At 39.7% G+C, this 24,989-nt stretch overlaps 1 protein-coding gene across 1 annotated transcript; it reads left to right on the top strand.

Moving 5' to 3' along the window:
• Positions 1-950: 950 nt before the first annotated feature.
• FST (follistatin) lies at positions 951-7,619 on the top strand. Its single transcript, XM_005531148.3, has 6 exons — positions 951-1,180; positions 3,167-3,358; positions 3,763-3,981; positions 4,328-4,552; positions 5,592-5,822; positions 6,542-7,619. The coding sequence occupies exons 1-6, from the start codon at positions 1,099-1,101 to the stop codon at positions 6,622-6,624; spliced, it is 1,032 nt and encodes a 343-aa protein (XP_005531205.1). The 5' UTR covers positions 951-1,098; the 3' UTR covers positions 6,625-7,619.
• The last annotated feature ends 17,370 nt before the right edge of the window (positions 7,620-24,989 follow it).

The raw sequence follows: 24,989 nt of genomic DNA, 5'->3' as shown, positions 1-24,989 counted from the left end.
CGGGCGGCCGCGGCGCACCGGCCCCTGACCCGGCACTGTCCGGGCATTCCTGTCTGCATACTTCGCAGTCTGTTGTGCTTTGGTGGCTCAGAAAAGCGAAAGAATCGAAATTTAAAAGGCAGCTTTTGAATAAACAATACCATTTTCCGTTAAGTAATCATTTTGTATAAAAGGAAATATCGCCTACTCAGTTTCATTCAGCGGTGCCAAAAAATGTTATAAATGAGAGACCGCCAACTTTTCTAAGGGGAGAATAATGCCAGACTGTGCTTAATAAACTAGTGCCCTAGAAGTTCATTATCGATGTTGCAATCTTTCTGATTCTGAAAGGAGACCGCCTACGTCGCCCCCGTTCCCGTCTCGTCCTCCCGGGCTCTCCCAGTGAAAAGCCTATCGCCCGAGAGCGGCCCTAGGTATTAAACTTTTAGCCGGTTCTGTCTTTTGGGCTTTTTATTTTTTCAGGTTTGGGGCTGGTCGATCGGGGTTTGGGGTTTCTTTGGGCCGAGCGATCTGTCCGCCGGCCCGGGGAGTGGGATGTACGCTCCGCAGCCACCTCGCGCGGGGGCCGGGCCGGCGGAGCCGACTCCCGGCGGGCGGGCGCCGCCCCGCGCCCCGGCAGCCCCCCCGGCCCGCCGGCGGGGCCAGGGCGCCCGGGGGGCTGCCGCGCCCCCCCGCGGGTCCCCAGCCCCCCGTGGCGCTTGCGCGGCCGGGGCGGCTCGGCGGCGGGGGCCGGGGCCGGGGCCGGGGCCGGGGCTGCCCCCGCCGGCGGCTCCGCCGCTCAGGGCTGCGCGGGTGCGCGCCTGTGTGTGCGTGCACCTAGAGCGGATAATTGGAGAGGGTTTCCAGAAGGTGGAAAATGTCACCTGATTCACACTGAACTTTTTAAATCTCCCCACCCCCGAGCAGACACACACACACATTAGGAGACCGCCCACCGCAGACAGCTAGGACCCCCGTATAGATTTAAAGAGAGACTGCATTCAGAGCCTGACGTTCATTCAATAGAGCGATCATAAGCAGGCTGGCTAGTGCTCGCTCCCTCTCCTTACTCCCCCTCACGCTGTCTCCGCGTTTCTCTCACTCCCTGCTATACTGAGGATGTTAAATCAGAGAATCCACCCGGGCATGCTCTTAATCCTGATGTTTCTTTGCCACTTCATGGAAGATCACACAGTGCAGGGTAAGACCAGACTGTTTCTTCGCAGATATGTTTCTTTATTATTACTATTGTTTTCTGTCTTTCGGGCACGGTTTAGCTGCTTGCGGTGTTAAACGCCTCTCTCCAAGGTCCAACAGAACAGAAGTTAACAGTGGGCTTTGTAGCGAGGTGCAGAGGTGTCACTGAAATCCCTTTTTGATCGGATCTTCGTGCTGCTCTGCAAAGGCACAGAGGACAGATAGCATATTTCTTGTTTTTTATTGTTATTATGCAGCATGAATGAAGAGCAGCATCGTGAGGGAACTTTCCCAGGTTCGGCTCCCGAATGAATGCTCAAAGTTTGTTGGTAATTTAGTTTAGATTTTTATCTGTCCTGACTGACTGAAGGAGAGGTGGTGATGGAGAACCCCAGGATCACAGCTGACATTTTTAGAAACCAATAAATGGTCATTTTACTGACTTTAATATTGGGATTTCCTCCTCCTCCTTACTCCCCTTTATTTTTTTTTTGTTTGTTTGTTTGTTTTGAGTGTGTGTCTGAGTAAATATTAGGGCTGTAAATTCTCCTACACTGAGGCATATGCTTAAATAAGTTCGTAGTTGGTCTTTTTCCTTCCTCGTGCGAACAAAACAAAACCTAACCTGATATTGACAATTCTTAAGAGCCCTCTTTCAACACAAGGGAATATTGATTTTTGGTTTGGGGGCTTTTCCCCTTTTCTTGACCATGTTCCAGCCACAACCTGGACGTCTTGCCATTGCTTCTTTTACAATACTTTCTTTCCTTTTTCCCTTCCCCAGTACCGATATAGAGTATAAATTAACGTAGGCAACTGTAAGACGCAAAACTTTCTTTTTTTTAAGGGCATTGTTTGTTCAATGATTTTTAGCGGGGGGGTGGGTTGGTGGGCCTTTCCCCGCGCCCAGCGACATCTCCGCTGGCCGATCCTGACCCCTCGCTGCGGTACATTCCCATCGGAGTAAGGAGGCAGGATCGAGCCCTGGCTGGATTAGCAGCAGAATCAATTGGTATTGAGTTGCTGGAGAAGTCACATTGGTTATTCACGAGAGACACATCCCAACCAAAATGCTTCAGCTAAAAAAGGGGGAGTTGCTTGGACTAATGTTCTTGGCTTGACTCCACAAATAACAGGGATACTAGAGGGGAAAAAAAAGGCAAAAAGCAGCCCCAAGAAAACCCACTCTATCTGGTGTAAGGACAGTGTACTTTCCTCTGAAATGTTTGCCGGAGAGATGGCACCTATAACTTTCCCAGCTTGATCGATTTTTAAAACTCTATAGGGACCTCCTACTCAAAGTGTCCTTGTATTTTATGTACTTTGCTCACTTTTTTTTGGAACTCTGCTGAATTATTTTAGTGAAGGAGACATTTGTTAATAGAAACAGCAAAATGTGGAGATTTCGAAAGACTTCGCTAACAGCAAATGTTCCCAATTCGTGCAGATTGCAAAATGGGCTGGGAGTGAAACTGTGCGGCACTAAAACAATGCTGCTGTGCAGCCGCGGTGAGGAGGAGAGGGCAGGGGGAGGAGGAAGGAATTTGCAAGCGCGATTTTCTTTTTATTCTCTTTTAAATGCACATCCTTTTCAAGCCTCTGTCACGTGTCGGCAGTGCTCCTTCTGCTCTACATATGGAATAAATACCTCCAAAAACTCTCGTTCTGTTTTGGTTGGGTCTTCTCTTTCTTTCATTTTGTTTTGTTTTGTTTTCTGTTTTGTTATGTTGTTTTCTTGGTATGGTATTTTTAGTTCTTTTGTGGTTTGGGGGGGGATTTTTTTGTTTGGCTGGGTTTTGGTGGGGGGGGAGGGTTTGTTTGTTTTTTAAACTGCGCTTCCAAATGGGCCGTAGTAGCTGCGGGTTATGAAACGGGACAAATAAAAGGAAACAGTCTAGTAAAAGTCACGGCAAGGCGCACGTGCTGTGTCTGGGTCACTGGTGGCCGCCACTGATCCGTCTGGGTGTCCCCCCCGCCCCCCGCCCCACAGCTGGGAACTGCTGGCTCCGGCAGGCGCGGAACGGGCGCTGCCAGGTCCTCTACAAAACCGACCTCAGCAAGGAGGAGTGCTGCAAGAGCGGCCGCCTGACCACGTCGTGGACGGCGGAGGACGTCAACGACAACACGCTTTTTAAGTGGATGATTTTTAATGGGGGAGCCCCAAACTGCATCCCGTGCAAAGGTGAGGGGGTGCTGGCGAGCTGCTCCTTGCCGAGGAGCGGCTCCGGCAGGGGTTGGTCTGGGGGAGGAGGAGCGGGGAGGGAGCTGGAGGGGGGCAGAGCTGTCCTCTCGCTTCCTTCCTCGTCGGGGTTTTGAGAGGCGTCTCGTACCAGCCCCGGGATCGCGGAGGGTTCCCCCATTTCTGCCCGCTGCCTGGTACATCACGAGGAGGAGGGGAGAGACGCTCTCTCTCCCTGCCCTACTGGCGGAGGGAATTTACCTCGAGCGGTGTGTCCTGGAACGGGAGGGAACGGTGTTTTTGCTCTGTGCTCTGGGTTCACGGTATCTTTTTTTCTTTAAGCAGTTTTGACACCAGGTCTGTTCCGCACACTTGGTACTAAAGTGGTGAATCTTTCCTTCCATCAGAAACATGCGAGAATGTGGACTGTGGACCCGGGAAGAAATGTAAAATGAACAAGAAGAACAAACCTCGGTGTGTTTGTGCTCCGGATTGCTCTAATATCACTTGGAAGGGGCCCGTGTGTGGCTTAGATGGGAAAACCTACAGGAACGAGTGCGCCCTTCTCAAAGCCAGATGTAAAGAACAGCCCGAACTTGAAGTCCAGTATCAGGGCAAATGCAAAAGTAGGTTTGCAAATTTAATCTGATGTCCCTTAAGTGCCAAAGTGTGTCTGTCTGAGAGTAGGGAGATGTTGGATGTACTTCCTCACAGGAACCAGGTCGGGAGAGAGTAACTAGACCGTACTCAACAGACAATGATGTAGCTGAACTGAGAGCTCCCCATAGTCTGGCAGCATGTGTGTTCGAACACACAGCTACCCTGAGATGGGAAGGCATCCTCCAGCAGTCCTTAAACGAGAGGAGCTGCTGAAGGCTTTTATCTGATCATTTGTTCTTGTTGTCACCAGTATGCTCCTCACTGGGATCCTGGTGTCTTCTACTAACCATTCTGTTTCTGTCTGTGTTTCAGAGACCTGCAGGGATGTCTTATGCCCAGGCAGCTCCACATGTGTGGTTGACCAAACCAACAACGCCTACTGCGTGACATGTAACCGAATTTGTCCAGAGCCTACCTCCCCTGAACAGTATCTCTGCGGGAATGATGGCATAACTTACGCCAGTGCCTGCCACCTGAGGAAAGCTACCTGCCTCCTGGGAAGATCCATTGGATTAGCCTACGAGGGAAAATGCGTCAGTAAGTATCTTTGGAGGAGACAGTGTCGGGGGAGCTTCTTCAGTGGTCTGTTTCAGAGTAGCCAGTATGTGTAACCAGACAGATGTAGATAGTGCTGGGGAGGAAGAGAGACTTCAGCAGCTTGGGTTAGTGCTCCCCTCCCAGAAGAGGAGAGCCAGGGTGAACTTAGTCCTGGAAAAGATTGCAGTAGGGATGAGGGAAAAGAGGTCCTGATCCTGCTATGGCTGTGGGTGCTGACACTAGTATGCAACAGAGAAGTAGCCTCCCTGAAACAGATGATGAGACGGATACAATGTAATAAGGTCACTGTATTCAGTGGGTCTGTGTTCCTGGAAACAATTGTCTTCAAGTGGTCTTGGCAAAGATTATGTTAACTTAATTGAAAACATCTGATCACTTTTTCCTCTTTAGAAATAATTGTGGGGTTTGGAGACAGTGGGTGGGTGAAGATAGGCAAATAATTTCTGTGCAGCTTGACATTCTGTGTTGTGAGTGATTCCAGAAAGGACTGATAGTGCAGTATATTACAATAAAGCACCTGCAGGGCAGCCTCTGCTCCCCAGAGGTGCTGGGGGAATTTGGGGGAGTCTCAGGTTGCTTTTAGTTGGCATAGGTTGAGGTGAATTCCCTTTCAAATCTTGTAGACAACTGCTCTCTGTGGGTCAGTTTAAAAATAATAGATTTAGAAATGCTGGACCTGTTGACAAATCCTGCATTTACCACTAATTTGGGGAGCCAAATTTCCACTGACATGAAATGGAGCAGGAAAGTCATGTGCAATAGGCAAATGTAATTCTGTATTCCCAGGGCCAAGCTTTGCTGGCACAGCTGTCTTTCCTCCCCCACATATAGAGAGGCACTGTTGTCCAAAGGAATACTTGCTTGAGCAAAATCAGCAAGTATCATCACATCGACTACATCTGAGCTTCCTTTCTTCACAGTTCACAGGGGAAAGGGAGGTTTTGGGGGTTGCTTGTCTTTTGCTTTGCTGTTTGCTTTGTCTTTTCACTTACCTCTAGTATTCTGTGTGTATTTTTAGAAGCCAAATCCTGTGAAGATATTCAATGCAGTGCTGGGAAGAAATGCTTGTGGGATTTTAAGGTTGGCAGAGGTCGGTGTGCCCTCTGTGATGAGCTATGCCCTGAAAGCAAGTCAGAAGAAGCAGTGTGTGCCAGCGATAACACAACTTACCCAAGCGAGTGTGCCATGAAAGAGGCAGCTTGCTCCATGGGTGTGCTTCTAGAAGTTAAGCACTCTGGATCTTGCAACTGTAAGTGAGATTTTTAACCCTGCAGACACTTAAGGCTTCTGAAGGCGATACCTAGGTAATGAAGACTTACACCTTTAAACATAAGAAAGCTTGATTTATTGATTCAAGGTACAGTAGAATATAAGTATCTATCTTTCACGCACACACTTTGGTTGCTGATAAAATGCAATAGATCTCCAACAACGAGCTGGCCTTCAAGTTGGAGTTTTTGGGGATGATCCAAGGACAAGCCGTTCTATCAGAAAGGGGTTGCCCGAGGAGTGTAATTCTATTGACTTTTTTTGTACTTTATCTGCTCTCGTGTGCTTTGCTGATTGCTTTATTAACACCTGGATAAACTCTTAACTCGGTCCAAAAGAACAAGCTAAAAGGTAGCACATGGCACCTGGTTTAGCACAGTTGCCTCTACTAACTCTGAATGAAGGACACAAAGCAATTAAACTAAAACACCAGAGCGCTTTTTATTTGATTTCAGGAATCTGCCAATAAAACCTGAGCCATTGATTCTTCAGAACTTTCTGCAGTTATGACTTCATAGATTATGTGTAAAAAACCTTATTGCATAACAGCAGATGCCAAAGAGCATCTCACTACAAATCGCATAAAATGCAACGCTGTATTATGGCTGTTCAGAGGGCTTTCAAAATCATGCACTGAGCTGCTTCTGCGCTGTTGTTGTCCTTATTTAAACAACAGCTCCCCTGTATTCCCCCATCTAGCAATTAATGAAGACCCAGAGGATGAAGAGGAAGATGAAGACCAGGACTACAGCTTTCCTATATCTTCCATTCTAGAGTGGTAAAACCTCCATCACTATTGGAACAGCCATTGGGCACAAAATCAATGTCCGTACTGTAAATAAGTGTATGCTTATTTATTTTGGGGAGAAAAAAAAAAAGTATACATATAGTTGAGTCTCGTAGACATTTATTTATACTGTGTCATGTTTTATAATTTATACATAAAATGTCTGGTTGACCGTACACCTTGTTTTTTGAAGAAATTTATTCGTTACGGGAAGAGCAGTGTTATTTATTGTGAGGTCTCTTGCTTGTAAAGTAAAGCTTTCCTTTTTTCTTGTAAGCTATAAAAGTCCATTCCTTAGAGCCTACCCACACAATCTCATCTCTTAATTTCACTGATGTTAACTCTTTTCCACTTTGACAAAGTTGCATGTCAGTTTCTGTTATGTTTATTTATTGGATTTTCTTTTTGCCGGTTCTGTACATAAAAGATCCCTGTGTTTTTGTTTACAAGGAATCTTGACTGACCAAAAGGCATTGTAACTGACTTACGTATACTTTCAAGGTGCAGTGAGGCAATCTTTAAGGAAACCTCTTACACTTCATTTTCTCTACTTTTGATCACATTGTGTACTGAAATGACCTCAGTGTATTGAGAGTTTATACTGTACTATACAAATTTTGAGCCCAAAGAAATTGGATTGTGAAGTTCGATAACAGCTACAGGCCTAACTGTAATAAGAATAAAGCTTCGATTTTATTTTATTGTTTTATTTTTTTGTAACATGCGTAAGTGTTTTATCAGGTGTTTCCTTTAAGATGGTCTTGCAGTACCGCTTTTGAAGTTTTCTTTCCCAATCGGTGTGTTGCTAAAAGTTATATCAAAGCTTTATCAGTTCAAGTTTCTTGCTTTTCATAATACTTTTTTTCTGATGCAATTTTATATTTTCAAACATGGCGAGTTAAATATAAATTCATTTAAATATATAGTTTTGTACTTTTCTACCATGTAAATGTGCAATGTATATAAAAGTTATAATGTGTATTTGTAAATAAATGATGAGTGAAAAAAAAAAAATAAAAAGTGGAATTTTCCCTAGAGGCAGTCCTCAGTCTTTCATTCTGAATGGTTTTGGTCCTCTGGATTCTTTTGCACCATGCAACACTACTTAAGGCCAAAGCTCCCAGCTCATCTTGACATTAGAAACCCTCTTTTCAGATACAGACTCCAGTTTGTAATGTCTCCAGTTCATTATTGTTTAAGTCTAAGTACAATGATAGAGGAGATTTGTCATTTTTGTTCCACTCTCAATCCTCTCAAAAAGAAGTCTGTAATTTCATAGAGTCATGAAATGTTCTGGGTTAGAACAGACCTTAAGATTGTCTAGTTTCAACTCCTTCAAGGAGTTCAACTCCTTCAACTACTTCAAGGCAGGGATGTCTTCCACTAGACCATACTGCACAATGCCCTGTCCAACCTTGCCTGAACACTTCCAGGGCTTCTCTGGGCAAGTCTTCCAGTATTCCACCACCCTCATAGTAAAGAATTTCTTCCTAATATCTAACAGAAATCTCCCTCTTTCTGTGTGTACCCATTCCTCCTTGCCCTGTCACTCCAGTTCCTGTCAGAGAATCCCTCTCCAGCTTCCCTGTGGGCCCTTCAGATACCAGAAGGTGTCTGTGAGGTCCCCACACAGCCTTCTCTTCTCCAGGCTGAACAGCCCCCTCTTTTTCAGCCTGCTTTCATAGGACACATGCTCCAGTCATCTTATGTGGAGGGTCCTCATGATCCTCCACTGGACTTGCTCCAGCAGTTCCACATCCCTCTTTTGTTGAGGACCCCAGAGCTGGATGCAGTGCTTCAGGTGGGGTCTCAGCTGAGCAGAGGAGCAGAATCCCCTCCCTCAGTCTGCTGGTCAATGCTGCTTTGGATGCAGCCCAGGATTTCTTTGGCTTTCTGGGCTGTGATCACTCACTGTGGGCTGGTGAGTTTTTCACCAGCCACCACCCCCAAGCCTTCCCCATTGGGCTGCTCTTAATCACTTCTCTGCCCAGCCTGTGGGTGTGGCTGGGATTGCAATGACCCAGCTGTAGGATGCTGTCTCTTTGGCCTTGCTGAACTCCCTGAGGTTTGCATGGTCCCACCTCTCAAGCCAGTCCAGGTCCCTGGGGATGCCATCCCTTCCCTCTGCTGTCCCACACTTTTTTAGGTATCTTTTATTTTCATATTTCTAGGAGAATTTGAATATGCATTTGGATTTTTGCTATGCTTCAGATCCCTTTAGATGACCAATAGAAAAAAAGCAAAACAAGATCTACGTGCTCAAATTCAAGATGTGTAATAAATAGCAAAGAAAAAAAAAAAAGAAATACAACAATCAAAGATCACACTATCACTTGGAAATTATTTTTCTCCCAAAAGGAAGTTTAATTCAGAAGTTCCTTTTGATCAATCTATATTAAGACTGGACACTATTTGAGGGTGGCTACTAATACAGTTGAGAAAAGGTATCTGCATAAGCATAGCAGAAACCAAAATCCCATTCAGTGCTACCTGGTCATGCTGTTATCACAAATAAGGCCCTACTAACAAAAAGTTCTCTACCATATTACATAATGCATAAAAATGTACTTATGTATCTTATTCAATGATACTTTAAGTACTTTTCTGAACTAAGGTCTGAGTGAAGTTGATTTGAATTTGAAGGATTTCCTGCTATACTCTTCTGTATATTTCCTACTCTATATAAAATTCTAATTTGTTATTGATTGTTTAGCATTATCCAAAACAAACATAATTTATTCATTTCTGAATATATAAAAACTACAGGCATGCATTTATAATATTGTATTCACATTAATAACAAAAATATTTGCTCTTCTGTTACCTCATGTTACCTCCTGTTACCTCATTTAGACAAACATTCTCTTTGGAAGGAAGTAAATGGTGAGTAGAGCAAAGGGAGCAGGATTTTGGTCTCCTGAGGGAATAGAACCCAGAATAAAAGAGAACAGGAGCCAGGAGAACAAAGATATGGAAAAAGAACCTATTGGAAAGCCTCTCAAGGAACTAATAAATACATGTCAATGATAGAGAAACAATCTGTTTAATATACATAGTGACTATGAAAGAAGATTTTTCTTATATTCAGTTAGGTGCCAGCTACTTCATTTCCAAGAAAACAACAACATTAAAATACTGGTTTTAATTGTAAATATATTTACATATCTTATAGAGAGACTGTAGCAGAGCAGGATTTCTGGGTTCTAGTTTTATGTCCTGCTGCTCGTTCACAAAATAACTTTGAGAATACCACCAGTGCACAAATTCAAAACAGAAACAAAAATTCCAAGAAGTTGTATTTCCACAAGTTCGTGTATGTATGTAAACGTACGTAAATGGCTACAAAAATCTATGTCAGGTTTTTGCTGATAAAATTACTGAAAAGTTCTGAAACTTCATCTCTCTTTGCTACTGCTATTTCTATACAGCTGAAAATCTTGAAACCTACCTTGCACCAAAGTCTGAATGTGATGTAAAGGTGTGGCATTTCCTGAGAGGCTTCGTGAAATAAGCATCTTCTGAGCATGCCCACCATAGACCAGCCTTGTCATGAATCACAACAGCCCCAGAGACTTTCTCCCAGAAACACATCCAGAGGTTGTGGAAGCACAACAGCCAACGTTTTACCTAGTATCATACTTGTAGATAAGTCTCTTGTTCTTGAATTGGGGGATGCAGGTTCACTACCAGTCTCTTTCTGAGGAGATCTTTCCCACATCTCCCAAGAGTACACCCAGAACTTACTCAAGGTGAAGCTCAAGCTGGAGGACTGTCTGTTGTGCCTGCTGAAGCCATACTTCTGTATTGGACAGGAAGCAGAATTCATTGAGAGAGGATAATTTGCAACCCTAATAGGTGTTCCTTTTGAAGGGGAAGTCCTGGGTTATTGCCGCAGGGGCTGCCTACACATTTTGCATTTGTAATTGAGCAACATGCATAAATAGTGCTTGAAGCAGGAGCCAGAATCCAGGTTGCTTCCCTTCCTCCTTCCCCCAGCAGGTAAGTTCCTCCATCCTTGAGCTATGAAATCATGTTTAACTCTCTGCTTAAAGATTACAAATCTCAAATCAAGATCACAAACCTCAAATCTTTTTCTACATTGAGTCATAGTTACAACAGGAGTGAGAGGCTTTACTTTTTTCTTCCTCTCTTCAAGGCTTGTACATGAGGAGCCTTTTGGGAAGTGGAAATATGATTTTTATTCCGTCAGTCTAAAGAAGGGGGGGCTGTGTGCATGCATACATATGTGTGTGTTTGTTTTGTTATGCTTTGTTTTGCTTCTTCTCTTAATGTACAGGTTACCCTGGCTGTTGTTTAAATGAAGAAAGAAAGATGTCTGGATGTTTAAGTACAGAAAGGTATAAGAAGATCTGAAGCCATGTGGACAAGCTCCTAAAACCAGAAGAGAAATAAATCTTCAGAAACATTTTTCTCTTCAGTGTTTTGTATTGTCTGGCATACATATTCCCCTTGCTGTAAATCATATTTCTGAAACTCCTGGATCGCCATGGAGTATACTTTTATACTGAATCCCAGGTCTGTGAACTCCATTCACAAATGCAGGCAAAGTTACTTGGAGCACAGTGCATGTGTTTGAAAACAGAGCCCCACATTCTGATACTGAAGTAAAATCACCTTAATTCTAAGAGACTCATCTTGAGGTATTTGAACAATAAGAATATTGTGTCTAAAGCCCTGGTTCCCAAATGTATTTGTCTGTGGAACACAGGCAAAAGAGTACACTCAGTTTTGGTCACACTCAAATGCATTTCTGATAGCTGCATTCTTCTGACAGACTTAAGAACAGTATTACAGACCTCTTTTGCATCTTTACCTCTTTGCTTGCCTCCTCCCTGCAATACACATCAAATAAGGTTTTATTCCAAGCCCCTCTACAAATTTTAAAAAAGCTGCTATTTATTTCATTTTCTTTTTCCTGGTCTTTCTTTCTTTCTTTCCTTTTTTTTTTTTTTTTTCCTTCTATGAAAAGGTTTCCTTCTTTCCCTCCAAATGTGAATCAGGTGAAATTAAGTTTCACTATGCCATGCTGTTCCCTAGGCAGTGACATTTTCCTACATGATGAACCACCAGAACAGAAACACCTGTATCTTATCCCTTTGAAGAGCTAGGATTCCATGCTTTCTGGTGAAGCATAGAATTTGTATACAGACCAAGGCATTCACAAGGTATCAGATGTGAAATTCGTAACTCCCTGAAGATAAAACAATTACATTTTTTGTTTGATATTTCTGTAATTCCAAGGCCTGTCTGACCCTCCATAGCAGCATGAGTTTTGCAGATAGTATATGAAAAATAACTTGCCAAATTAACTCTTTAATATTTGCTTACTTTTTCTTTGTCCTGATAGACATAAATACACAATAGAAATTAGTGGCTGGATTTTGGTCATAATCACTTGGAATCATGTATATACCTCACATTCATTCATGCGAATATTTCTAAACAGTCTGGCCAATGAAATTATCACACTGTGGAGAAAAAACAAGAGGTGCAAGCCATAGTGTTTGGCTCAGAGACTAATTTGGTTAAACCTACAGGTTTGGCTCATTTTCTGTCATTTATAACTACAGTCTTTTAATCTCCTAATTTTTAAATGGACTTGGTCCACTTCACTATGGGACCGAATAATGCTAATGTGTCAGGAAACTGAGAAGGAAATATGGACTTTGATAACAGCTAATCAGATCTCCTAGGTGCTACAGGATAATGAGTCTACCAAGGTGCTGAAGTACAGGTTTGAATGCATAAAGGTTCCTGAACTTTCATCAGTGCCACTCAGTAATAGCATCTGAACCTCCCACTGTACCAGTGAGTTCTACAGATACTCAGAACTTCTCAAAATGAAACCACATCATGCACATTCCAGACCCAAATTTTACCCATCTGTTTTGAAAGATTTTTGAACTATTAAAAATAGAAATTTAATATTTCAAAACTTTGAGCAATTTAAAAATATTAATTAAATGGTAAATTTAATAGCATTTTAGAAATCTGCAGAAAATGCAGTATTTTTTTAAAAAATCATTATTACTCAGTGTATCATGGTTATACGCAGAAAGTTTTACATAAGAATGGTTTTAATAAATTTTCCAAGATCCCTTAGAAATTTGAAATATTCATACTCAGATAACAGTGTTCTTATAATCTTCTGCTGAGCTTCGTGTCATGTACTTGTCATTTTAATTTCAAATTACCTTCACATTTTAAGAGGCATTTGGAACTACATGGCTGAGGTTGGTGGGTGGCCACCAAAGATACTAAAATGTGCTTCCATCTCATCTCTGAATTAGAAGCATTGCTTAAAAAAGGTCACAGGGCAAAACACATAGATAAGAGAGATAGGAAATTATGCAAGTCATTGGATAATGGAGACAGAGGTTGCACAGATTAGCTCTGCAGTGTCTCAAGGGCTGGGGCACTGGCCCTGCTAGGGGAGACTGAGCAATGGAGCTGCTTCTGCCTGGAGAAAGGAAGCACCTCACATCAGCCTTTTCCACCTGCAATCAGGTCATTGTGTGGACAGAGCCAGGTTTTCTGTAGCAGCACGTGTAGCAGGACAAGGTGTGCATAACCTGAAACAAGAGAAGTTCACACAAGGTTTTTTCCACATTAGTATAATCCAGAAGACGATCTCCTGACAACCCTTCCAAGTTGCATTATCCTGTGATACTATGAAAAGGCATGCTCACCTACATCCAAGTCATCCAGACTCCAAAATCTGAAAGGAATATCCAGTTAAAAAGAAATCATTCCCTCAAGAAACCTTGAAGGAGCAACTATTTCACCACTGATCTAGGATGCAACTGTCAGTAGGAATATAGAATGTTCCTCCTCTGATACATCTTTCTGTTATATGATCTTTAAGTGATCCTAACATTTCCCATAAATGCTATTTTCCTACAGAGTTTAGTGAGTTTACTCTTCAAGGAAAGTGGCACCTATCCCTAGAATGTTTACTCTGTGCTGCATAGAATGTGTGGTAGATAAAATGCAAGAAATGCATAAAATGTCTATGTTTTTAAATGAAAACAAACAAATAAAAGAGAGAAACAGTTAAAATGCATTTTAAAACTATGCTATTGTTCAGATTTGCAATTTTCTTTTTTTCACTAATGACAATAATTCTCAGAGACAATAACTAGTACCAGCTAGATTGGTCAAGACAGCAAGGAAAGCCAAAAGAAACCAAGCCAAAGACAAGACACTTGGAAATATAATAGATAATGCCCACTGGAGCTAGTAAATAAGTCTCTTCAGGGATGTTTTCCATAATTTTTTCCCACCTACAATGGTTTAGTCAGATCAATTCAAATCCTTGTTTCAAATGGTGACTCCACCCAAATTGCAAAAAGCCTAAAATGCTTGACATTAAAGATACACAAATAATGAGTATTTCCACATTTGGACTTCAACCTTAAAGAAACTAATTTTCATTCTTATGAGAAAGAAAAAAGGGATGGAGCCCCTTGCTATAAATATGCAGAGACGGAGTTCCAAATGTGCACAGTGCACAAACTCCAGAGTTTGTGCACTTCTCAGCCCAGCATGCCTGGAAGCTGTGACCATTTATTAATCTCACCAGCACTCTACATTTACAGGCTCTGATGGAACTTCAATCTTAATTGAAAGGCACTTGCCACTGTCAGCGAGGTCGCAAGGAGCACCACATGAGCTGATGGGGCAAAATCCAGCCACAGCCCACAACAGAGGCCCAAACAAAATCCTTATTTCCTATCTGGAGAAAAAAAAGCCAAAAGTGTCTAGCCACAGCCTGTGTGCAGCAAGGGTAGTCCAATATAGAGTTGAGAATACGTAGTGCGCTTCACAGATACACTGAAAGTTAGCAGAGAGCTCTTCACCTCAAACGGCAAAAAAATACATGGTGAGGCTTCAGAACATTTGAGAGTTAACCTTACTGCTTCCACTCACCAGCACCAAGTTTTCCTTAGTAATGAACTAGTCAGGATCTAGATAACTCTTTCCTGAAAAAAAAAACCAAAAACAGTGAGTGATATTCCCTTTATTAGATTTGTTTTTCTTTCTCTGGTGTTGGGTTTTTTTGTTTGTATGTATGTTTGCTTGTTTTGGTGGGGGTGTTTGTTTTTATTCTTTTTCAAACAAGACATAGCAAATATAAAATTGAGAGAAATGTAAAAGTAACAGGAAAGTGTCATGGCAAGGTAAGTAATAATTTAAAAAACAGAGAATGGCAGAGTAAATCTACAAGGAAAAAGACCACAAGAACAAAAAGAAATAAAACTGTGCTAAAAGTTGAATGTGAAGTACTACACACCAGAAGGTCAGTTGCATCAGACCCTCAGATGCCTGAGCAACGCTATGAACGCTGAAGTGCCATCTACTGGTATAGCTTGTGCTAACCACGTTGCTTGGAGTCCACCATGGGATTCCACATGGAATGGGAGATCCATGCTTTTCTCTGCTACTGACTTTTTGGTGACTGTGGGTAATGGACTTTGTGTTATAATCTCTCCACTGTAAAAGGCAGATATTGAAATTTCAAATAACCTGTGTGCTTTCACAACCAGTGCAAAGGTCTTTGAAATGTAATGGTAGAATGTTCTGGAAGGCAAGTAGAAATTTTGCATGTCCATATCCAAACTCGGCACTTCTGGACAAGACACTAAAAAATTGAATGTGTGGCTCATAGGAAATGGAGAACAGAAGACAGATGAGGACAAAGAAAACAGAAGAAGGTAAAGACCAGTAGGAGTTAAGGAGGAGAATCAATAGAATACACTGTAAGTGATTAATTGCTAAGGACAAAACAATTTACACTGCAATTTTACCAGATGTGTATATGTTGCTCCAACTGTGGCAACAGTAGACTCTCCAGATCTTGTTTCTGACACACAATAACTGTGAACCCTATTATGTGCAAATAATAAATCTAAGCAGCACCTAAAACATATGAATGAGCAAGGAAAAGGAGGTCATATTTTCAGAAGTGTTAGCACGTATTTGTCAACACTAAACTTAGCTAAATAGCACAAAGGAAGAGTACAAGACAATGGTAACACAGGCACAAAGCAGTATGTGAGCTCACAAGTAGATACATGGTTTTGAAACCCCATGTTTAATAGGTAAGGCCCCTAGGGATGGCAGAGAGGCAGGGGCTTGGGCAGACTGGATGGGCTTGTTTTGCTGATGTATTTACTGGCTGGTATGTTAATTTTTTCAATGTGTTATAGAGCAGTTCCCAAGTTAGGGTCATGACCCCACTTGGGGCCCACAAGCCTGGAAGTGAAAATGAAAGTGGGGTTGTGACCCTGGAAGTAGGGCTGCTAAGGGAAAACTTTGGGAAGCACTGATCTTGGGCTACTAGGTGAGACCCCTATGTGGACGGTATGTTTAATCACTGCTAAGGGACAAAGTTTTTACCAGTGCCTATATTTCTCAGAGTTAAGTCTCATTTCTGACAGATTTATTGCCAGATTCAAGTAAATGTTTCAGGTACAGGAAGAAAGATTTGAGAATTAAATTCAGAATTTTGAGTATTGTATCTTGAAATTATAAGGCACATAATGCAGTGAAGACACATCCACCAATTTTTTAAAAATATCCATTAGTAGCTACAATATACAGATGAGAGCACTTCCCTCACAATCCTTGTCCAGAAGAAATCACTCCCACTTTTGTCATTTTTTCAGAATGCACCAGGTCATCATTGTGGCATGGAGCAAATTATTTGGGTTTTGTTGAACTCTGCTTTGTTACTGTGGAAAATGGGGGTTGTCCCTCACCACTTATATAATCTTTGGGCAAGGAACAAGTATGATAGCTAAGAAAAGAGTTATTATGTTGAGAAAAATATTCAATAGAAAGGGATAACCACTCTGAAGTCTGACATTCATTAGAAGAAGTGGCACAGATACCTTCTTCAAGAACAGATCGTAAGATTGAATCCAGCCCAAACTGGTGAAGGTTTGAAGGTCTAGTTGCCAGACACATTAATCTAGTGCCACTTCACGCACTGCAGAATATCCTTGTTGGTCTTCAGCTGCTGTACCCAAATGAGACAGTATTTCCACAGCTCCAGTGTAATTTCTGACACCCCACAAGGGAGCTTTGATACACCAATGAGTTTTAAATAGAAAAAGATCCCAATGTGTGGGCAAGTGAATTGAGCCCTTAGGCTCTTAAGTCATATAAGTACTTTTGAAGAGTCATGGAAAGTAGACATAAAGAGTTGCACCTCCTTATTTCTCATGCTCTATGCACATTTATTTCAATCTAAAATTATACTCTGCCAAGACTGCAGCTTTCACTGTGGACCTGGACAATATTTCTGACTTTCACCTAAAGAAATATTTTGGTGTCAGTAACAAAACCATTGTGATATGCAGCATGCCATTTCAATAAGTAAAGAGGCATTAAGAGCTGATTTTTGGCAGCAACATGTCTTTGATTCTCATTTTTTAGTAACTTGCATTGATTTATACCAGGATTAATTATTGATACATATATTTCATCCATATTTTTTATGTCACAAGCAGGGAAAAGAGCATGGCTGTAAGTAATCCATAGAATGGTTTATGAAGCACAAATTCCTCAGAGAGTGTCAGATATCCACCTGGTGTCCCTGAGTGCTGGATTTCACATTTAAATCTCTGAATTAACAGATGTGTACAGTCACACACAGGCAGTAAGCCCCTTCTTGATACTACATCTGAGGAGGCTCATGAACACTGTTTATTTTAACAAAATGGTGGTGTATCTTGTGCTTGTGAAACTTATTCCAAATCTACACATCTTGGAATGTTAATAACCAGTATTGGCACAGAGCTCAACTCCCAAGCTTTAGTTCACAAAGCACATCTTAAGAAGTATACTTATTGAAATCAATTTCCAAAGAGAAAACAGCTACAGTTTTTAGTAGAAGTCTCCAAATCCAAAAATTATGCTCTCCTAATGTATGCAACTCCATTTAACATTATGTTTTTTTAATTTTTGCCTGAACATTTTGGCAACTGAGATCCAAACATTTAGAATTAACTGAGAAAAATAAAATTTATAGAAGCCATTATAATAAAAACTAAAAATGGTAGGTTTCAAAAAGAAGGAACTTCATTTGAAGCTTACCATATTTTAAAAAACCGCACATCTCAGATCCTTCCATTTCCTCTGTTAGACAAAGTGGGGATTGTATAACAATTTTCAAGCTTTTTCTCCACACTATAAATACTAGAAGTATAGGCTTCTATGAAGCAATCATATTATGCAAGAACTTGGGGATTTTAAGAAACAAAACAAAAACAAACATTGAAAAACATGATAAAGTTGTTAAGAGTCATCAAGGGTGCTGCCAAGCAGAGAGGACTTTATTTATTCATAACTGTTCTGTCCAATGAAACTCAAGTTTTATCTGCATTTAAGAACACCTCTTTTAATTAGTCCCACATAGGGCAAATCATTCTTCTCATCTAAAAATCATAATTCTAGCTTAAACATGTTTTAAAGGTATATCCTCTTTTTGGCAGTGAAGCAAGACTTGTATCTTCAGCAAGAATGCCAGCATACCTACATCTTTGGAAGGGTAGTGTGAAGGACAGTTATCATGACAAAAAAAAAAAATAAATTGCATTGCTAGCAAACATAATCATGTCAGTAAAACATATCAAGTATAGACCAGACTGGAATACACCATTTTCTGAAGTATGACAGAAACCAAATTGTTACTTAGAATTTGATTTTTAGCAGGGGACAATAGCCATAACTGCTTATAAAGTTTTAAAAGCTGTTTTTCACTGCAGTAGCAAATCATATAAGAGCATATCAAACAATCTTTTATTATAGTCTTGTAAAATATTCAACAGCATGTTTCAAGCCCAGAACCTATGTTCTCACTCTTTGTTCTGATGATGCTAATAACAACAAAAAAAAAAATACCAAAACAACCCAAACAACATAATATTTTGACATATGTCAAAAGATCCCCAGAAGAAGAGTTGAATATGTCTGTCACTGTGAAATCATGTTTTCTAATGAAAAGCAAAATATTTAAAGTCAGTTTTTCAACAACTCATCAAAAAATGCTCACAGAAACTATCTGGATATTGAAAATTAATGCCATTATTTCTACATACAATTGATTGCTATGCTGTTTTGTCTCAGGCAGATTGTGCACTGAATCCTCAGAGGTTCCATGGGTTTCACAAAACCTGCAAATCACAGATGAGATCTTTGTTTAAAGCCTCCAATGGGGGAACAAGGGGCTCTGCAAAGTAGAGGGTGTGTAACAACCGTTGCTCTTGAGGAAGGTCTGACAGATGTACCATTACATTTATTTTTTTCCTCTCCCCAGGTTGCAAAGCAGCACTGCTGCTACTAAGTAAATCTAGGTTAAGGAAGGAGGTGATTTTTGCCCTTCTGACACTTATGTGAAGGCACATATCCCAAAGCCACTGACTTCAGTACAGAGCTGGGCTGGGACTGAAGAGCCAGAAAGGAACCCTGGATAATATCCTAAGGCAGGCAGGGTTACAAAAAAATCTGGTAATACTGTATTGATAAGCTCAGCAGGATCACAGCATGGGTGCACGAGTGTAACGTGAATTTGTTATCAAGGTTCCTGGCATACTTTTAGTCAGGCCAACTACCTCTCTTCTAAAATTCAATATTGTATTTCCAGGATCTGCACATCCCAAGAATCATACCCAATAAGAATACAGAATTCCTGACAGAATGTAGTCAGGAGGAAAAGCCATATAGATACAGACTTTGGATTCAAAGAGTCAATTTTATTCATTCACACAGACACAACCTTCAGGTCAGGTTTACACACTGTCTGTGTGAAACACCTTATTTATATGGTTCTAGAAATTACTTGTATAACTTGAAACTGATGGAATGACATAAGACAAAGCCACAAATGAGCTGTGCATGATATTCATCTTAATTTTCCAGCAAAGGCAAGCATGTATCAACCTGACTGTGTTCCTTACTTATTTAAATGTACCACAGAAATTTTTCTTGGAGGATCAGGAAAGAGACAGCATTCAAGTGAATATACTAAATTAATATCTTAATATGCAAACAGTATACCAGCAAAACACTAATAAACATAAAATGTGCTTGTTATTAAAATACTTGGGAAAAATTGATTGATTTCAGTAACTTCACTGAACTTCACAATCTGTGTTTCTGAATAGGAGAAATGCCAGATTTGGAATAAGTAGTTGCCTTATGGAATCTTGGCATTTTCTCCTGCTCAGAAATGCAAACTCTGAAGTTCAACTGAGCTATGCAAATCATCTTGTCTTATGCTCCTCTTATTAGGCAATTCTGTCTTGATATTCTAAGTAATGAACTACATAATACAGTCTCAATGGTACAAGGAATCAACATGTTACTTCAAGAGCAAAGACTTTCAGTAAAAAATTGCTTAGAATAATTTCTTTCATCCTTAAATTAAAGAGCTGCTGTCTGCACAAACATAGCTAGGCAGACTGAAGCAAGGAATGAGGAATGAAGTGCTATTGGACACACCTCATGGGTTCTTGATATTACTAAGAATATTCCAGGTGCATAGCTCAGTCTGAGATGCTATCTACACTATGGGATGTGGGCAGACAATTCACATTTCCTTTCTTGTATGTCACTGATCTGTCTGCATGAGAACAGGTTATCTAGCCTTCTGAACAAAAATAAATCATGAAGCTCTGTTTTAGAAAAGATCACAGAAATTTGTGCAAGGTTAAAGCAAATATCAAAATAGAAAAAAAACAAAACAAAGCAAAAAAAAAAAAAAAAAGGGAAGAATGCATGACAAAGCATATTAAAATAGCCAGATGGACTACTAATCCTAGGAAGCAAATAAAAGGAGCTAAATCAAAGGCACTTAGGTGCCTTTTTTTTTTTTTTCTTTTTTTTTTTTTTAAATTCCAGAAAGGTGGCTTTCCAGCATGGAATTGATTAAAAGCTACCTGCTTGGAGCATTCTTGTAAATAAAATGCACTCTAGTTTTCCAGAAGTAACTAAGCAGAGTCAAGGTTATTGCCTTGCTACTTCAGAGCTACTTATCATACTTCAGAGCAGTATGATAATTGCATTGTCTTCATTAGGATTCTGCAGGCTTAGTTAGCAGGAACTAGTTGATTCACTGAGGTAAAAATAATCCAAACAAAATAGACATTAGAAGTTATAGCTTATGAGCCTTCAATTCAATGTGGAGCTGGAGAAATCTGCACTTGATTTGAGTATCCAGGTCATCCCAGGAGCTATGTGCAGTATTAGTCCTCCACTTGTGAGAGCTGTAGCCCCTTCATGTGTGCAAAGCCTGGTGTTCTTCTGAAAATCCATTCTATTTCAAACTCTCTAATTAGTCTACTGGAAGAACATTCTGTCTTGGGTAGAATGGTTTGAGAGTCTCAGACAGCCACCAGCACCTTGATGACTTTAACTTAAGATTTCTGCGGCAAAGGAAGTGGCCAATCAGCCTTGGCAAAGGTGAAATCCCAGTTTTGGAAATATAAAGGTAACCAGTTAGAAAGGCATAAGAAAACTACAAAATAGTGAGTGACTTGTGAAATAGTTGCATTTCTGAGGCCAGTTTTAGGAGGGTAGTTTGCTAACATTCATTAATTAATCCAGCAGACCTAATTGAACCTAAAGGTATCTGTCAAGAAATCATCTTGTTATCACCTTAAAATTAAGTTTTGACCTAACTTACATTGTCCATGCATGGTGGAAGAGAAGACTGTTCTGTTTTCCTGTAGACATGAGGATTTGTGGGACAATTGCCCTTTGTTTACATCATCTCTATTTCCACCAAGATACCTAGACTGCTTGTATACTTTTAAAAGACACCGTAAAGAAGTGCTTTACTATGGAAATCACACACATCCCTAGAAATTATGACCTTTAAATAAAAAGAAAAAGCCACACATATTTTTTAAAAATATATATAAAATTTAAGACTAAATAGATGGAAGTTCTGAAGGCTTACTATCCTGCTAGACAACAGAGACCCTTCTTTGTTGTAGTTTGCACCCAAAATCTGTAATTCTGCAGGGTTTTAGCTGCTGTAAAGTTTGCAAGAGGTCTTCAAGTCCTTCCTAGACAGGTTATATGGCAATTGTATTCTCATTCTGGAAACCTATCACCAGGAACTGCTGAAAGGTACATCAAGTACCTAGGATGCTACAAAGAAATACAATTTTCCTCCAAATATTTACATGGGGTTATATGGAAATAAAAAGGACCTTTTGTGATTCTTTTCTACTCACTCCTCCCCACCTACTTTTGCTACAAATAGGAAGATGACCTATGCCAAAAAGAAGCATGACTTGGCGACTTGTCTAAAAGGGAACAAGTAATACAAACCCAAGAAATTGTATTAGGCTAGAATCAACTTCCAATAAAAACATTCCCTAGAAAGTCTGAGTTTGGAGCTTATTTTTACATCAAAATATCTAAACTTTTGCTGATACTTACTGTTTCAGACATCCCAATATTGTATTTTTCCATTAATAAGCAAATTTTAGTTTCTTACTTACAGCTTTCAGGTGGTTGACACAGCAAAGACAAGAAGTGAATGTCATTCTCGGAAATCTCTACCTTGCAATTCTTGGTCTTTAAGACCTGGGAGAAAAAGCTTCAAGTTCCATGAGGCTTGCCTGTAGATAAATTATTTGTAATGACAACCTCTGATCAGATATTGTACGCATTTAAAAATAAACACCATATTTCCACACAAAGGAAATGAAACAGAGATAATCCACTTTATTTATGTCATGACACCGTAAGGGAAATTCTTAGTTATGGTAGAAGAAGGTGGGGATTACAGGAAAGATGATAAGGCAGGTAAAACAAAAAAAAAAAATGCGGGGAAAATGAGATTATCACAAGTGGTCCCAAGAAATAAAGTATCCCACCTGAGAGCTTCTTAATCATCTTGTTTAATGTATTTGTCAACTTTACCTTGAAACAAAATCCAAGCATACAGACATTGACAGCAAACTTTATGACATGTGCTAGTAGTACAGACAAAGACAGATAAAACCCAGAAAGAATTATATGACCGTGATTAATTGGCTAGTGAAAACAGACAAAAGAATGAGACTGCAGGTAAGGAACAACTAAAAGTGATACAAGACAATAATGTGATATGAACAAACTTCAAGTGAAACACAATCCCAGGACAGAACATAAAGAGCAATGAAGCTCTTGAACAGACTTCCCTAAGGAGCAATGTGGCAAAAGTAGTCCAGATCATCTTAAGATAGAACTTTATCAAAAAAGGTTATGTGGTATAGTTGTCTAAAATAAGAGGAGATTGGATGTGCCAAAAGATTCTTTTTAATCCTATATATTCTTGGATAAAAAGACCAAAACACTTTGCCACTGTTTCTAGAAATGTGATTTACAAGAACAAAAACCTGCATTCAGCAACTTTCCATTAAAGTTTATTTTCTTATTCCAGTTTTTCATGTTGAGAAGCTATCACTGCAAAACCTTTAAAGCATTCCAGGAAAGAATTTGAACACAGAAATCGAAGTAGTGACAGAAGGTTTTTAACCTGATGAGACAACCACCAAAACAGAGCAAATATGTGAAACAAAACACAGGCTTTGCCTTTGTAGGGAGACCTTAAAGACTGAAAGGTGTGATGATGAAGAAGGTCATAAAGATAATTAACCAATGCAAAATTCAAAATAATTTATATAAACATTCCTGAAATTCCTCCCCTAACACCACCATTTTGTAGCAAATCAGTAACAATTAAAGTTTAGTACCAATATAGAAAGTTCTAGGGATTTACAGGATATATCATTTTCCTGCTGGTAAATCGAACATTGCTCATTATAAAACTACAGAAATTCTGAATGTGATGTATGGACTTCATAACTTGGAATTTTTTCAAGAAATATCCCCAAAAGTTGAAATTCAGAAACATGTAAAAACATGTCTCAACACTGTTGTCTGCGTTCTTAAAGACAGAAAACTAAGAAAAGGGAAAATTCCTTCTCTATTTTCACTGTACTTTAGGTATCTAGATGTTTTCTGAAAGGCAAATTGCAACTTTGTTTACAAAGAGGTATTTCAAGAGACTGCAAAAGTTTGTATTTGTTTTTTCTAAGATGTAAAATATGGCAAGTTTTATTTAAACCTTCTTCTGAAAGTTGTACCTTTTTTTTTTCTTTTTTTTCTTATTTTCTTTTTTTTTGTTTTTTCACTTACTTCCTTGTTTTTTAAAGGGTTTTTTTAGGTCATTGGAATTAGAGGCCTCAATTCAGCAAATTATATTAGCACATTCCAGGTTTCTTTAGGGCCATGAATATCTCAATTGAATGCATGAAGGACTCTATATAGAATCATTGTCAAAAATATTCCTGGGTTTTAAACATATATGAGACAATATTATGAAGTATTTTATATTAATATATGTTAAAAATGCATTTGGTTTTGAATATGGTAATATAGAAAAGGTAATATAAATTAGGGATATATTGAATAACCAAATATGAAGCTAAAGGACTTCCTCAAAATTGTTTGATCCTATCAGATAATACTTAAGCAGTTGTTACATATATTAACTAAAATAATCTTTGTGAACAGACATAATTTTTTTTTGCCATTTCTAAGATTCATCTGAATGAGTGATATGAGACATAACATGAAATTTAAGCTTCCAGAAAACATTGCTAATGTCTTAGTTTTTTTTTCTGGGAGCCTTTGTTCTCATTCAGAATGTCAGTGATCCTTTTTAGACCACAGAGATTCAATGGAAAATTTTTATTATTATGTCCATTTTGTTCATAAATGTACTCTTTTATTTCATCTTGTGCTCTCTTTTCAGAACAACTACCCTCCTCTTCACAAGGAAAACCCTAATAGCATTTTCCTCCAGTGAATTCCAGTAAAAGGAGGCAAGCAATAATAGTATGGATTAACAGGCATTAAAATTAAACCATATGGAAACATGGGCAGAGGATTTGTGCAAGAAAAGTACTGTTTAAAAAAATTAATCTTTATGTCTTAAAAGGGATTGTTAGGAATATTGAAAAAGTTACGAAAACTCCTAATTCAATGCTGCTACAAAGCCAGTGTTCTGGAAAAGTAAAAGAATGTTTATGTTGCCAGACTGGGTCCTCTTAGAACGACAGCCTGGGAAATGAAATTTGTGTCCTAAATCTAGACTAACAAAAGACCCTGAAGAACATTTATTGTATCTGTCATTTTAGTCCTAATTTCTGTGATCACTGACATGTACATGTGAACAGGTAGTGTATTACACTCTTGTAATACTACTAACCTTTACCTTTTTATGAGGAAAACAGAAAATGAGGAAGAGTCTCCACTGTGTGACATGGCAAGAAA

This window comes from Pseudopodoces humilis, chromosome 4 (assembly GCF_049639895.1).
Source record: "Pseudopodoces humilis isolate 2021_Gansu_Grassland_sample_001 chromosome 4, ASM4963989v1, whole genome shotgun sequence".
NCBI classification, from domain to species: domain Eukaryota; kingdom Metazoa; phylum Chordata; class Aves; order Passeriformes; family Paridae; genus Pseudopodoces; species Pseudopodoces humilis.
Note: the sequence above shows the minus strand (reverse complement) of the source record. Positions and strands in the feature narration are given on the sequence as shown.

Coding starts and splice junctions, on each gene's coding strand:
- FST (XM_005531148.3), top strand. CDS start 1,099: ATGTTAAATCAGAGAATCCACCCGGGCATGCTCTTAATCCTGATGTTT. Junction 1,181..3,166: donor GGAAGATCACACAGTGCAGG/GTAAGACCAGAC, acceptor CCCGCCCCACAG/CTGGGAACTGCTGGCTCCGG. Junction 5,823..6,541: donor GCACTCTGGATCTTGCAACT/GTAAGTGAGATT, acceptor TCCCCCATCTAG/CAATTAATGAAGACCCAGAG.